Source organism: Felis catus, chromosome C1 (genome assembly GCF_018350175.1).
Source record: "Felis catus isolate Fca126 chromosome C1, F.catus_Fca126_mat1.0, whole genome shotgun sequence".
Taxonomy (NCBI): domain Eukaryota; kingdom Metazoa; phylum Chordata; class Mammalia; order Carnivora; family Felidae; genus Felis; species Felis catus.
In genome coordinates this window covers 165,281,015-165,297,168 of record NC_058375.1, presented here as the reverse complement: position 1 = coordinate 165,297,168, position 16,154 = coordinate 165,281,015, and the positions used below count along the sequence as shown (strand labels likewise).

General features: G+C 40.2%; 1 protein-coding gene across 2 annotated transcripts in view; it reads left to right on the top strand.

The window, feature by feature from the left end:
• NFE2L2 (NFE2 like bZIP transcription factor 2) overlaps positions 1 to 11,639 on the top strand; it is a 35,526-nt gene extending 23,887 nt beyond the window's left edge. For both annotated transcript variants that reach the window (XM_003990893.6, XM_003990892.6), the window contains exons 2-5: positions 7,264 to 7,530; positions 8,070 to 8,159; positions 9,028 to 9,219; positions 9,919 to 11,639. In XM_003990893.6, coding sequence (XP_003990942.1) covers positions 7,264 to 7,530; positions 8,070 to 8,159; positions 9,028 to 9,219; positions 9,919 to 11,145 — 1,776 coding nt within the window. In that variant the 3' untranslated portion in view covers positions 11,146 to 11,639. The remainder of the gene's footprint in view (positions 1 to 7,263; positions 7,531 to 8,069; positions 8,160 to 9,027; positions 9,220 to 9,918) is intronic.
• The last annotated feature ends 4,515 nt before the right edge of the window (positions 11,640 to 16,154 follow it).

Sequence of the window (16,154 nt, the reverse complement as noted above, 5' to 3'; positions counted from 1 at the left end):
TTCCAGTAAACTGGCTGGATTGTATTTCTTAGATTGAGTCATTGCTGAGAAACTTGCTTGTGAACAGGAAGCAGCCCATGAAAATGTCTGTACATAGTAACATGCCAGACTGAGGAAACTGGACTGTTCTCTAGTTGAAAGACAAAAGGGTGGAAGGATGGGTCCACTACTCGGGGAATAGCAAACTTGTGATCTCGGGGTTTAACTTGTTGAATAATTCATCTCTTGGTGTATGTTTGAAAATGTTTATTCTGTCAGAAATGGCTGGTTGTTAGAGATTGAGGAAATAATCCTTAGTAAGATTTCTCTAGAAGGAAAACTTGGACTATTGGTAACTATTACTACCTACTAGGATCTCTGCTGACACATAACTGCTTACTAGGCCAGTTATTTTTAAAAATGGAGTTGTAGTTACACAGAAATTAACTCAGTGACATTTACACTTGGCCTAGATGGCTTTATGACCCCTTCCATCTCTAACATTCTGTGATTTTATATATTTACACACACACACACACACACACACACACACACACACAGATGCACGCCTTGTGATTCATTTTAATTACCTATTTCGTAATTATTATAGCAATATATTTAAAAGTTAGCACATCAGTCCAGTAGAACTAAAAATACTTGACTGTGGGCAAACTAAAAAGAATAACCTGTCCTCTGTCTTCTCTAGAATGCTCACTGTAAAAACAATGGGTATTGTTTGTGTATCTTCCTGTAATGAAGCAGTGGGAGAGATGCAAAGAGAAGTAAATAGGCAGATAACTATTTATGAAATATAATCGTCATCAGTGAGATGTATTTTAAAAATACACCTGCTCGGTGTCATTTTACTTTGTTTAGCAAGGATTGTGACTTGTGAACTAAGGAGTAACTTGTTATTTGATCAATTCTTCAAAATTCACATGCACTTGGTTGTTTTTGTAACCACCGGTAGCTTTCATTTGATGTGATTCATGTTCCATCTGGTTTTGCTCAAAACTATTTGAGCAGCTTCAGTGGAGAAAATATTAAACCAGATTTACTTTTTACGTGAATAATATAACCACCGGGGCATAATCCATCTAAAGACTGAAGTGTATGGGGAAAAAATTACCAAAAAAAACCCCTATAGACTCTGAATGTCAGTAATTAATATTTGAACAAAGTAATTAATATTTGAAAGAGATCTCAGGGGAATAAAATTTAAAAGACATTATTTTCATGCTGGAAGTACTTGATTTTAAGGGGTAGCTTGACATCAATTTGCTCTTACACAGTGAAGTTGGAAATGAGGAGGGGCACGGAGGTGGCTCAGGTGGTTGAGCATCCGACACTTGATTTAGGCTCAGGTCTTGATCTCACCGTTCAGAGTTCAAGCCCCGAGTTGGGCTCTGCGCTGACAGTGGGAGGCCTGCTTGGGATTCTCTCTCTGCCCCTCCCCCCTTGCACAGGCACGGGCTTTCTCTCTCTCTCAAAAAAAACTTAAAAAAAATTTTTTTTTAATTTGGAAATGAGCAGCTTTTATTTTCTACTTACATTTTTAGTAGTCTGTGCAGTTTTTTTTAAGTTTATTGGTGAAATTTATTTTTATAAACAAACCTCCTACCACCTTCCCATCCTAAAGACAAAATAAAGGATGGGAGAGGGAGGGGAGGACACTGGGTTGGGAGGTGCAAGCCTCATTGACACGTGTGAATATATTATAGAAACCATCTTATTTTTCATTTCAAATACTTCCCCAAAGCCTCAGTTTACAGAATTACCTTAAGAGAAGATTATGCTATCTTGCCTTATCTTTTCTGATTTTTTGGATCATCTGAGCATGAAAAATGCTGGTTTGTTCAAGGTACAAAACCTTATTTTGAGAGCGAGAGCAGGGTAGGGGCAGAGAGAGGGAGAAAGAGAATTGTAAGCAGGCTCCAAGTTGTCAGTACAAAGCCTGATACAGAGCTCGAGCTCACGAACCATGAGATCATGACCTGAGCCAAAATCAAAAGTCGGATGCTTAACCGACTGAGCCACCCAGGCACCCCTGAAGACATATTTAATATGGGATTCAGTGTTCAAGGCCTCTCTTCTTTCTTTATCCTAGAACAAAGATACTTGTTTTGAAGTGGTATGAGTTAATAAACCAACTTCAGATTCCCCATAAAACATGTAATAGATTACACAGATGGCAAATGATGATATATACATTTTAAATATGAATATTTCCGTTGGACCAGATGGTGATTTAATGCGAATTGTCAAACATTTATGTTTCTTATTAAATTGTCATCTTTTGTGTAAGCCAAGCTAGCAGCATAATTTGCAACACACTCAGGAATCACTAAAGGACAACAACAAAAAAGTCAGATGCTAAGTGGCTCCATATGGCCTGTGAAGGCTCCCATCCAGCGCCTCAGTTGCTCTGGGAAGCTTTTCCCAGGTCTTCAGGAAAAATACCTGTTGGAATGCTGTGGAAAACCATCCCCCTGCTTTCCTCTCCATCCCCAGACTCTACCGATCTGCCATTTTACCTCGTGGCCTGCCTTTTTGGGGGGCCTGGAGAGGACAAGAAGCTCTTCTTTCTCAGAGCCTCAGGTTTATGTGCCAAAGAGCAGTTTTAGCTTTTCCTTAGGCATTTCCCTTCCCCGCTGTCCTGCGTCCTGTTCTTGTTTGTTATAGGCTCCACCCGGACTACTTCCTCTTAGATGGTTCACGAGCCTTGCAGAGGTGGGTCATTTGTGGAGTAAGTCATGTGCCTAGTCACAGGGTTCCTTGCAGGAAATGCTCACTGCCTGTGAGGGTAGCACAGAACAGTCCCAAACCCGTGGGGTTCCCCAACAGCAAGTCTTAGGTGGACACATTTCTGCTGTTCTCATTTTCAGCATAAAGCTTTGTTTCATACACCATCAAATCTCTGGTTTTTTTCTTCTGAAGTTGAAGTGAAAATTTGAGTAACAGAGTATAATATGTTAAGGCCATGACAAGAAACCCATTGTTGCTTTATTCAAAATTTGATTGGAACATTTGTTTTAAGGAATTCAGTGTAGTTAAAACTACCATTGCTTTTATTTTCAAGCATAAGTTTTCTTTTAGAGACTTCTCATAGCAACAGTAAATATTACATAAAATAAACTTTGGGGTGCCTGGGTGGCTCAGTCGGTTAAGTGTCCAACTTTGGCTCAGGTCATGATCTCACTGCTTGTGAGTTCAAGCCCGATGTCGGCCTCTGTACTGACAGCTCAGAGCCTGGAGCCTGCTTTGGATTTTGTGTGTGTCTCTCTCTGTCCCTCTCCCACTAGCACTCTGTCTCTCCCTTTCTCAAAAATAAACATTAAAAAAATTATAATAAAAATAAACTTTAAAAGGGGCGCCTGGGTGGCTCAGTCGGTTGAGTGTCCTCTTGATTTCAGCTCAGGTCATGATCCCAGGATCATGAGATAGAGCCCAGTGTCAGGCTCTGCACTGGGTGTGGAACCTGCTTAAGATTCTGTCTCCCTCTGCCCCTCACCTGATGCGCTCGCTCGCTCTCTCTCTCTCTCAAAAATATATATATACAATTTTAAAAATTCAAAAAATAATAAACTTTAAATACAGAGGAGGGGTGCCTGGGTGGCTCAGTCAGTTAAGTGTATCCAATTCTTGATTTTGGCTCAGGTCACAATATTGAGCCCCATGCACTGACAGCTCAGAGCCTGCTTGAGATTCTCTCTCTCCCTCTTTCTCTGCCCCTCCTCTATGTGCATACGTGCGTGCTCTCTCTCAAAATGAATAAACTTAAAAAAAATAGGAAAACCTCCGAGAACACTTTGAAACCTGCTTTGTCCCCTGTGATCTCACTGAAGGCTGCCCGGCCTGCACTAAGAACAATTAGATGTTGTCACATGAAACATCTTTTGGTGGCATTACTGGTGGAGACAGTAAGCTAGAGTGGTAGGAGCTGCTCTGTCCCCTAGGGTCCAGTATTGTTTCAGATCAGAGAAGAATGGGATGCTCAAGAGCTGATCCAAACGATTCAGGTTTTATTTTTCCTGTTTGTGGATGAGGATCCATTAAGGTGCCCTTTTCTGATCCTGTTATGGGAAATTTTAAGAAATTGAATTAGTTTGGCTGTGCATTGAAGGGTAGTCATATCAGGAATTGAATGGCTGTTGAATGGGTATATATGTGCTATCCATGCTTACATAAAAGTATAGGTTACTGTTTTTGTTTTCAACCCATGTTGCACAAGCCAGGGAGTCAATTTCAGACCCTCCCTGAGGAAGAACCGAGTAGCCTCCCTGCTGAATGTTTTTCAGGCTCCCACTACAGTTAGGTCCACAGCTTCTTTATTATCCATTGGCCTTGAGTTTGATCTTGCTTATATTACAGCAGGTATTAGAACCATCACTGTCAACGTGCATAGCAACATTTGCATATACTTTACATATAGAGAGGTTTCTTTCACATCTCACTTGATCAGTCAACATCTGTATGGCAGGAATGGGACAGAACAGTTATATACTAAATTTATAGCTAAACCATCTGAACCCACTCAAGCATCTCATCTGGTGGGGAGGGAAGGGGGAGAAAGGAAAGAATAGACTTGTATCAACTCTTGGTGTACTTGCCTCTGTTAATTTTAGAGTAAATTACATTAGACATTTTCTTTCAGCCCATAGGGCTGGGTTCTGGGGATCCTCTGGAATAGTCTGATTTGTGAGCAGGTGTTGGCAACATGAACTGCTTCAGCGTTCTTTCAGTTCTTTTATGAAAAAGTCAAAGCTGGATGTTGGTTTTTATCCTGAGATCTCTTAACAAGGAGAAGGCCCCGCGTAGGCATTCTGGGGAAATTCAGGAAGGGATGTGTCAGAGTGGCCCCTAGGTGCAGGGGCAAGTGTTGGGGTTTCTCTTTGATTCGTCTTCTGAAGAGCTCAGCACACTGTCCACATCAGTTTTTCTTGCGGGGCGGGGGGGGTGCTAGGAACAGGTACTGGCTGTCTTATAATTATAGAGAGAAACTGGAGTTCAACTGAGACTTTGTGATCATGCATGCCTTTAAATTCTAGTGCTAGCATTTAGTGGGTGTGAATATACCGAACACCTCCTTAATACTTGGCTCCTTTAGCTCCAGCTTGGAGAAAGCCTAGATAGGATACCCCACTGTTCTAAATTCACTAAGAAGATATGGCCCAATCTAATTAGAATTTTAAAGTAGGTTTCTCTAATACCTTGGACCTTTCTTGTTCAACACCTTTGGATAAACATGTCCATTAGCATGGAAACACATCATTTTTAAAATGGAAATTATTTTCATGTTTTGTGTTAGTGGGGAGTTCCCTGTGGAGATAGCCATGTATGGATAAATGCTCTGTGGTTGCTATTCTGTGTCGTGGCCAGGAAAGCGAATGAGGTGATGTGCTCAATCCAGCCTTCTGTAACCTGGCCACTTTTTCACATCCCCAAGATGTTAAAGCAGAGTATATATACGACAATGGATTTTATATCCTGCCCAGTTTGGGAACCACTGGCCAGTGATCAGATTGTATTTTTTTTTAGTGTAGCTTGTGGTTAAAAAAGCATGAGTCCAGGATTGAGACTACCCAGGACATATCCCTGTATACTTCCTAGAAGTATCCCTTCTTTCTAAACCTTAGTATTTTTATCTGTAAAAAATAGGATGTATGTTATCTTCATATGGTTGTTTGCAGATTAATTTGTTATATATAAAGTACTTTGAGCAATGCTTGGCATGTAGAAAGACTTTAATAAACGTTGGCTTAAAAAGATACACATTAGCCAGTTCTAAAGAGCTACAGACGGTGTTATAATTATACCTACTCTGTTTGCTGTAGACTCTTTAACACTGCTCAAGGCTAGAATACTGATAAACCCCATGGTCAGGAAGGGTTTCACAGCATTTAAGATTCTACCACCAGGGCTCGAATGCCATAGCCTCTGCTGTCCATGTAGCTGTGCTGCCTTTAGGCTGGGTGGCCTGCCCCCCTCCTTTGTTGGGTAAAAATAGCCTGACTGCTCAGTGAAGCAACAGCCATGTTATTTTTGTCCTTGGAGGCAGAAAGTAGAGTCTAGACGCACTGGGCAACCCTGTGCTGCCAGCCATCATCAGAACCAAAATACATGTGATGTTTGTGCATAGTGTCTACTGGCTTTCAGGCCCCAACTGCCTTCCCCCCATGTCTTGATTTTTCCAGTCTCAGTCTCATTTTCTTATTTTCAGTATAGATGATTTCTTAAATGGAAAGTGATTTAAATTTCCTACCTGTGAAGACTTTTCCAAAAACTAAAGTTATAAGTCAAAAAATTGCTTTTGACATATTTGTGGTTAGGAAAATCTGGACGTGGTACCTAGGCCTAGTTTTGTTATAGAGATCAAAATAACCATTCCTTCATTGTAAGATCTCCCCATGTCTTAAACTTTCAGTACCTTCCATCCTTCTGTGGAACCATGGTTTGTTTTTTTTTTTTCTCTCGTGTGTGTGTGTGTGTGTATGTGTGTGTGTGTGTATGTGTATGTGTGTGTGTGTTTAAGAGGGTTATCTGATTTCTCAGAAGTGAAACTAGTGGGTACTACCCCTTTTCCAGGGCCAGCCTCTTGCTTCACCCGTGGGTCACAAGATTACCATTAGCTAGGACTTTTCTTTACCAGTTTGTTCCATACCTCAGGAGCTAAAACTCAAATCAAGAGGAAATTGTTTTAATAAGTGAGCCACAGGGACTAGAGTAGCAAGAAATGATGGGGGAAAGTAATCCAGTGTAGGAAATACCAAAAGATTGTTGATATTTCGCAACTGCTAGATTGACATTTAACCAGGGTTTTTCCCCTTTTCTCTGTAAACTGGATATTTGCTGAGGTTTAGAAAAAATTCTACATATTTGATCATGTTTTCCATGTCTCATAATACCAGTGGCTTGGAGTGTTTGCTCCAATTTCTATATTCCACTAAACAAGTGTGAGATTTCTTTTAATTCAAGAGCTGTAGTGTGCAACATGTTACTTTGCTCTTTAGTGACCTCTACTATCACCCAGTCGTTAATAATCCAAGTAATAAGTGATTAGAATGGATGGCTGTGTTTTTAGGTTGTTTTTTCTTTTAATGAATAGATTCATTGAATGGAATTAACTGTGCCCTTCCAGAACATTGGATCTGTGTTCCCATTCAGATTGTTTCTAATTTCCCTATCCTGCAACATCAATAATGGCATAATATAAATTTTAGGATATCTGCCATTTTAAAAACCATCTTAACCATGGTCTTTCCTTTTTTTTTTTTTTTAACATAGGACATGGATTTGATTGACATACTTTGGAGGCAAGATATAGATCTCGGGGTAAGTCGAGAGGTATTTGACTTCAGTCAACGACGGAAGGAACATGAGCTGGAAAAACAGAAAAAACTTGAAAAGGAAAGACAAGAACAACTCCAAAAGGAGCAAGAGAAAGCCTTCTTTGCTCAGTTACAACTAGATGAAGAGACAGGTGAATTCCTCCCAATTCAGCCTGCCCAACACATCCCATCAGAAACCAGTGGATCTGCCAACTACTCCCAGGTATAGAATTCTCAGTTCTTGGGAAGGTGTGTGGCAGGGTTTAAGGAACCAATACTGACCGGTGAGTTTAAAATATCTGCACTGGAGTTCCAGATTTGCCTTTTTACTGTCTTCATGACCATATCAAGTCAACTTCCCAGCCCCAGCTTCCTGAGTTCAAAACCTGACTTTCCTCACAGAGTCGTTGTAAGGATTGAGAGGACATAAATTACATGAAAGTGCTTTGGAAGCTGTGGAAACGTCCTGTAAGGATCGAGCGAGCAGCAGCAGTAGTCATAGTAGAAACTGTAGTACAAGAGTACTAGCGTTTTATTTCCAGATGGGCAGTTGAAGCTCAGAGATTCAGTAACTTGCCCGGAGCACACAAGAAATCAGGGAAGCCAAGATTTGAACCCAGATAGTCTGGTCTGTTTGATTCTGTGTGCTATACTACACTAAACTGATTTCAGGAGAAGAGAAACGTTTGATTAACCAAATCGTAATCATTGTAGGACACTGAACAATATTTCTCTTCTTCTATGTCTTTCCTTTTTATCCAGGTTGCCCACATTCCCAAACCAGATGCTCTGTACTTCGATGACTGCATGCAGCTTTTGGCAGAGACATTCCCATTTGTAGATGACAATGAGGTACAACATTTGGTTAACAGCAAAACTCCCCAACTATATCTCATACATCCTATGAGTGTGCCTTCATTAAAGAAGTATTTTAGGGGCGCCTGGGTGGTGCAGTCGGTTGGTTAAGTGTCCGACTTCAGCCAGGTCACGATCTCGCGGTCCGGGAGTTCGAGCCCCGCGTCGGGCTCTGGGCTGATGGCTCAGAGCCTGGAGCCTGTTTCCGATTCTGTGTCTCCCTCTCTCTCTGCCCCTCCCCCGTTCATGCTCTGTCTCTCTCTGTCCCAAAAATAAATAAACGTTGAAAAAAAAAATTTTAAAAAAGAAGTATTTTAGGGGGAAATTTTGTCAAAGAAATCTTAGCCTATAGATAACGTTACAATTCAAAAAAAAAAGAAAGAAAAGGTCCCTACACCATGCAAGACCAAATCCTCTTATCCTTGCATAGCCAGAAGCATGGATCTGCATAACCATGAAAACAGGTAACTCATTTGATACATACAGGTACTTAGAAATAAATTTGGGTGAGTAAAAAGCAAGCTGGGTAACAAACCAAGACTTGCTCAGTTAACAATTCGTTTGTTTTGTGTTTGAAGCACTATACTAGCTATTATACAGGGAGATGCAAATTAAATCCAAAAGCGTATCACTTTCCTTGAAATTTACCTTCAAATGCATAGGCTAAAACAAGCCAGTAAATGAATAAATGTGGAGTTATTTTGTCCGGGCGGGGGGGGGAAAGATTTGTTTCATTATATAGAAATAGGGGCCACAGAACTGTTGGCTAATTCCAGTTTAAAGTGTTGTGATGGTGCCCCGGCATGTACTTCTTTCTCCACTGTTGCTGGCAGACTCACACAGATAAATGCTTTGTCAATTTTAGGTTTCTTCAGCTGCGTTTCAGTCACTTGTTCCTGATATTCCCAGCCAAATCGAGAACCCCGTCTTCATTGCTCCTAATCAGGCTCAGTCACCTCAGACTCTTGTCACTCAGTCAGTCATTGCTGATTTAGACAATATGCAGCAGGACATTGAGCAAGTTTGGGAGGAGCTACTGTCCATTCCAGAATTACAGGTAACTAAGATCTAATAACAGTAAGTGCCAAAAACACTTTCATATTCAGTGCCTTTAAATTATTTATTCCACTTACTCTTTATATGCCACCTACTTCTAGGAAGGATTGGAGGGTGCTTTTAAATTAGTCACGAGAGGGGCGCCTGGCTGGTTCAGTCAGAAGAGCATGTGACTCTTGACCTCAGGGTCGTGAGTTCAAGCCCCACATTAGATGTAGACATTACTTAAATAAATGAAATTAGTCATGAGAGCTGCCCATGCTCACTTAAGTATGCTTTTGTTAATTAAATGGACTGGATGTCTTGAGGAAAGATCAAGTTGTAAACCTGAAGTCTGATCTAAGAACTGTGAAAATAATACATATGCTTAGACACAAATATCTGTTAGAAATAGGAATTATCTGAATTATAGAAGACCTTGGGAAGAATGAGGGTGGGGAGAGAGTTTACCATCAAATATAGATTATCAGCTATTAAAAACATTTGCATTCAGGGGCACCTGGCTGGCTCAGTCGGTGGAGCTGGAGCATGTGACTCTTGACCTCAGGGTTTTGAGTCCAAGCCCCACATTGGGTGTAGAGATCACTTAAAAATAAAATCTTTCAAAATAAGTAAAAATATGTGCCATCAGATACAGATTATCAGCTATTAAAAAAATTTAACTTGACTTACATTTGGTAAAAATTTCTTTTCTGTGCAGTGTCTTAATATTCAAAATGACAAGTTGGTTGAGACTAGCACGGTCCCAAGTCCAGAAACCAAAATGACAGAAATTGACAACAATTATCATTTCTACTCATCGATGCCCTCACTGGAAAAGGAAGTAGGTAACTGCAGTCCACATTTTCTCAGTGCTTTTGAGGATTCCTTCAGCAGCATCCTCTCCACAGAAGATTCCAGCCAGTTGACCGTGAACTCATTAAATTCAGATGCCACAATAAACACTGATTTTGGTGATGAATTTTATTCTGCTTTCATAGCAGAACCTAGTAGCAGCAATAGCATGCCCTCCTCGGCTACTTTAAGCCAGTCACTCTCTGAACTTCTTAATGGGCCCATTGATGTTTCTGATCTATCACTTTGTAAAGCCTTCAACCAAAACCACCCTGAAAGCACAGAATTCAATGACTCTGACTCTGGCATTTCGCTGAACACGAGTCCTGGCCTGGCATCACCAGAACACTCAGTGGAATCTTCTGTCTATGGAGACACACCGCTTGGCTTCAGTGATTCTGAAATGGAAGAGATAGATAGTGCCCCTGGGAGTGTCAAACAGAATGGTCCTAAAACACAACCCGTACAGTCTTCTGGAGATACAGTCCAACCCCTGTCACCATCCCCAGGGCACAGTGCTCCAGTGTGTGATGCCCAGTGTGAAAACACGCCCAAGAAAGAATTGCCTGTAAGTCCCGGTCATCGAAAAACCCCATTCACAAAAGACAAACATTCAAGCCGCTTGGAGGCTCATCTCACAAGAGATGAGCTAAGGGCCAAAGCTCTCCACATCCCATTCCCTGTTGAAAAGATCATTAACCTCCCTGTTGATGACTTCAATGAGATGATGTCCAAGGAACAATTCAACGAAGCTCAACTGGCATTAATTCGAGATATACGCAGGCGGGGTAAGAATAAAGTGGCTGCTCAGAACTGCAGAAAAAGAAAACTGGAAAATATAGTGGAACTGGAACAAGATTTGGATCATTTGAAAGATGAAAAAGAAAAATTGCTCAGAGAAAAGGGCGAGAATGACAAAAGCCTGCATCTACTGAAAAAACAGCTTAGCACCCTGTATCTTGAAGTCTTCAGCATGTTACGTGATGAAGATGGAAAACCTTACTCTCCTAGTGAATACTCCCTGCAGCAAACAAGAGATGGCAATGTGTTCCTTGTGCCCAAGAGTAAGAAGCCAGATGTGAAGAAAAACTAGATTTGTAAGGATCTGACCTTTTCTGAGCTAGTGGGTTTTTTTTTTTTTTGTACTGTTATACTAAAAGCTCCTACTGTGATGTGAAATGCAAAAACATACTTTATAAGTAATTCTATGCAAAATTATAGTAAAAACCTAGTATAGGAAATAATATAAACTTTAAAAAAGCATTAAAGTCAGTCATCAGTATGCTGAATCAGTAGTTTCACTTTAACTGCGAACTTAATTTCTTAGAACACCATTTGGGCTAGTTCCTGTATAAGTGTAAATACTACAAAAACTTATTTATACTGTTCTTATCTCATTTGTTACATTCATAGATTTATATGATACATCTGGCTAAAAGCAAATTGCAAAACTAACCACTATGTACTTTTTTATAAATACTGTATGAACAAAAAGCATTTTTTTTATATTAAATTGTTTAGCTATGGCAAAAACCAATTTAGTTGAAAAGCTGGTACTAATAAAGGAGTATTATGACTGTTAAATTATCTTTGGAATTCATCTGAGTTTATTCACAGTATTTTCCATAACACACTTAACATATTTAGAAACATTCTTAACATTCAGAACATTTCCATTCATTATAAATATGAAAAGCATTTTATACTGAACTTCTGGTCCCAGAGACCTAAAGAAATAAAGTATATCCAGAAGATGTTTTCTCTCTTCAATAGCAAACACAGCTCAACCAAGGAAAATATGTGGACATGGAAACATTGTTTACTTACATGAATACATGTATGCCTACCATGTACTAGGTATTTTTTGAAGAACAGGACATGAAAATCCCAGTACTCCTGGAACTGAAGGAAGACAGCAAACCCACACACACCAGGATTGGGAAGACCAGTAGAAAGGAAACATTGCAATTTAGACTAGGGTTGCAGGGACTCCTGGGTGGCTCAGTTAAGCGTCCAACTCTTGATTTCAGCTCGGCTCATGATGTTGCGGTTCAGGAGTTCAAGCCCCTCCGGGCTCTGCGCTGACAGTGCAGAGCCTGCTTGGGATTCTCTCTCTCTGCCCCTCCCTCTCAAAATAAGTTTTAAAAAAATAGGGTTGCAAACAGCAAAAGCCTATTGAGATGGCAACGTTTGAAGGTGACCCGCTCTAACTAAAGAGTATAACAGCCATGATACAGGATGTTCAAAAGCTCTGAACTCTAAAAACAAGGACTATACGGCTGACCAGCATTCACTTTCAAATGTCCCCTCTGTAAAGAGAGCTTCCTTATATTCTTGCTTTCTCATCTTATATTCTAATAGACTTTTGACTGCTGCTCAAAAAAAGTATACAGCTGAAAATGGAGGGAGAAACAAAGCAGGTAGAAGTGGAATACGGCATAGAACCTTGTTACACCTTCGTGAGGACTTTGGCTTTTCCCTAGGAAAGTGGGGAGCCATAGGTGTTAAGGAGTAACATCTGATTTTTAAGTTTCCTTAGCCTGTGTATCGAAGACAGTCTAGAAGGTTAAGGTGGGAGCAGGAAGACCAATGGGAAAGTTCTGGAATAGATGGGATAGTGTTTTGGTCTAGGGTGGGGATAGTAGGAACAGTGAGAAGGCACTGGATTCTGCAGGTTTCAAAGGTAGAACTAAAAGAACTTTCTGATAGATGTTGGGTGAAGATGAGAGTCAAGGACTTGTAATATCTTTAAGAACTGAGGGGCATCTGGGTGGCTCAGTCAGTCAAGCATCTCTTGATTTTGGCTCAGGTCATGATTTCATGGTTCACGAGTTCAAGCCCACTGTCGGGCTCTCCTGGCAGTATGTAACTTGCTTGGTCCCTCTCCTCTGTCCACTCATGCTCTCAAAAGCAAGCTTAAAAAAAAAAAAAAAAAAAAGTGGGGTAATGGGAGATTCATTTTGAGGATTAAAACACATTTAGAATAAGTACTACAATGCAGAGGCCCACAGGCCCTAGAGGCGCTGGGCTTTCTGCTGCCATTTTGCTAAATGACCTCCAATAACTGAAGACACTCAGGCTCATTTCCTCATCTGTAGAGGAAGTATTGAGTTACTATGCAAAAAGTATTGTGCCTAGCTCACTAAGCACTCAACAGGCATATTTTCCATTTTCCTTAGCCTTGTAATGGGATGCCTTTTAGTTGCCAGTGAAAGAAACTAAAGTGAAATTAGCCAGTAAGAAAACCTGGCCTGAATGACAAAGCTCAGCTTGGGGTTGAACACGACTTCAGAGACTAATGAATGTAGCAGGCATTCAGATTCTGCTGCTGGCCTCTCTGGCACAGTCAAGAATCTCTTCTGTAACTGGTGGTGATGAGACATTTTTCCAACCTCAAGACAAAAGACCGAAGTGCTCCACCCTTAGGCATTATGGGGGTATGTGGCATGAATCCATTACCTGCAGCCCCACCTGAACACCTGGGATTGGCACACCTACAAGGGGTGAGAAGCACTGCTGGGCAGACTGGAACAGACTTCTAGCCTGGTAACAGTTGAGTTCACTGTGGTGACTCTTTTTTTTTTTTTTTTTGTACAGGATCTGAAAAAATAACTTGTAAGTACAAAACATTCTCTCTAGTTCTCTGAAAACAATAAATAGGCGTCTGAGTGACTCAGGTTAAGTGTCCAACTCAGGTCATGATCTCAGTTGTGATACACTCCTCCTGCCCAAGTCAGGCTCTGCTGAGTGGAGCCTGCTTTGGATTCTCTGCCCCTCCCCCACTCTCTTGCAATTTTTAAATAAAATACAGCATTATGCAGAACTTAATGTTTAAATATAACAAAACCTACTTATGACAAAAATTAAAGCCAAGTTTTCATCTTTTGATCTAGACTTGTTAGAGCTTTATACTGTCCTCAGTTTAATTTTGGCTATCCAGTTATTCAAACACTAAACTCAAGTTCCTAGTTTTAAAATGTGTACCTATGCAGGATACCTGGGTGGCTCAATTAAGCATCCAAATTTCAGCTTATATCATGATCTCAAGGTTTGTGGGTTCAGGCCCCACATCAGGCTGTTGCTGATAGGGAGCCTAAAGCCTGCTTCAGATCCTCTAGCTCCCTCTTAGCCCCTCGCCCCGCTCCCACTCTCAAAACTGAACCTTAAACATTTTTTCAAAAAAAAAAAAAAAGCATATTATGGGGCGCCTGGGTGGCTTGGTCAGTTGAGCGTCCGACTTCGGCTCAGGTCATGATCTCACGGTCCGTGAGTTCGAGCCCCGCGTTAGGCTCTGTGCTGACAGCTCAGAGCCTGGAGCCTGTTTTGGATTCTGTGTCTCCCTCTCTCTCTGCCCCTCCCCTGTTCATGCTCTGTCTCTGTCTCAAAAAAATAAACGTTAAAAAAAAAAAATTTTTTAAAAAAAACGTATCTATGCCTTTTACATTGATTTATAGCAAGCATTCTTAGGAATCTTAACTGAACGATACTGCATTACGTAAAGAAACATTTTCTTGCTGAGATTTCTCAAGCCCATGTTTAGGGAAGGAGTGGCTACTCACATTAACTTACACTTATCCTACCCATACTTGTTTTTAAGCCTCAGAACGTACACAAAGTAATTGCCATTCCTATTTTACAGATACTTATCAGGAACAGGTTGTTTTCAGTTGCTTTTTATACTTTTTGAGAACTGGAAAAATTTCTTTAAAATAGAGTTTTGTTTTTTTGTTGTTTAAGGTTTAGAGACAGAAACAGCGATGAGTGGGAAAGGGGCATAGAGAGGGAGGAGGGAGACAATCCCAAGCACGCTCTGCACTGTCAGGATGGACCCTGATGCAGGGCTCGAACTCACGAAATTGAGTCATGACTGGAGCCAAAACCAAGAGTTGGATGCTTAACCGACTGAGCCACCCAAGGCACCACACCCCAAGAGAACTGAGAAATATTTAAAGGCCACAAAAACTGTGTGGAGGGAAAAGCTTGTAGGACATTGGCATAATTAACTTTATTGTAACCCGTTAAAATATTAAGTATTCTTCAGGATAGTAAGAAAGCACCCATAATTACCCCCAAATATCTTTAGAGACTGTGGACCAGATGCTAGGTTAAGTTCCTTAAACCCAGCATCAGATTCAACCTCCAGACTCAATGAGAAAGAGGGTGGGTATCATCTCCGCTTTACACAAATTAGGTAAAAACAGCTCCTAATCTGGATAGAATTTAAGTTTGAGTTTTCATGGAGAAAGTTACTTCTTTTCACTAACAGTTAATGAATTTAATATTTCCTTCAACACTACAGACGACAATCCACAATAGCATTAACAGTAAACTGTCAGTTAAACATTATCAGGTTACTGTTATTTCTAAATGCCATTCATACATAACTTCAGTCAGAAGTCAGACCCTCCTAGCCTCATTTGATACTTAAAGCATGTATTACTAAATAAAACTTAGATTACTATTTTCAATGTAATGTTTAATTCTACGTACTTAATGCATATGAAACCAAGATTCCTAGGGTCTGTGTTGGCATCAAACTGCCAATGGGTAGCATGCATAAAGAAACCCCAAATAACTTGCCCAAGCTCACAAAACAGCTTAAGTTCTGTATTTAAATATTGTACTGACTTAAACTTGATATAAACAAAAATCTAATTGCATTATTCTAATACCTATTAAAGAGGAGACAAAAGATTAAATCCAAATAGACCACCTATCAGAGTTCTTTTCAGTAAGTACCTATAGTTTACTCAATATTTCTATCAACAATGTATGGACTAACAGTGTATTTTAAAGTGAAAATTACCTGTATTTTAACTTCCAAACTAGTTAACATTTGATAGAATTCATCTTTTGTCATTATAGGCCCTTTTAACATATTATGACTACATACATGGATATGGTAAAACCTAACCATTTCATATTTCCAAGTATTTTAAAGCTGCCAATACCGTTGTATTTAACACATCAATAAATCTTAGAAGTTGAGTATCCTGGGCAAATTCCTATTCCCTAGCTAGCTTTCAGCATAGTACCCACTTAACCTCTAGAATGCAGTTCAATGCACCCTTGCCATTACCAGTCTTTATATAAAGTGTTCTA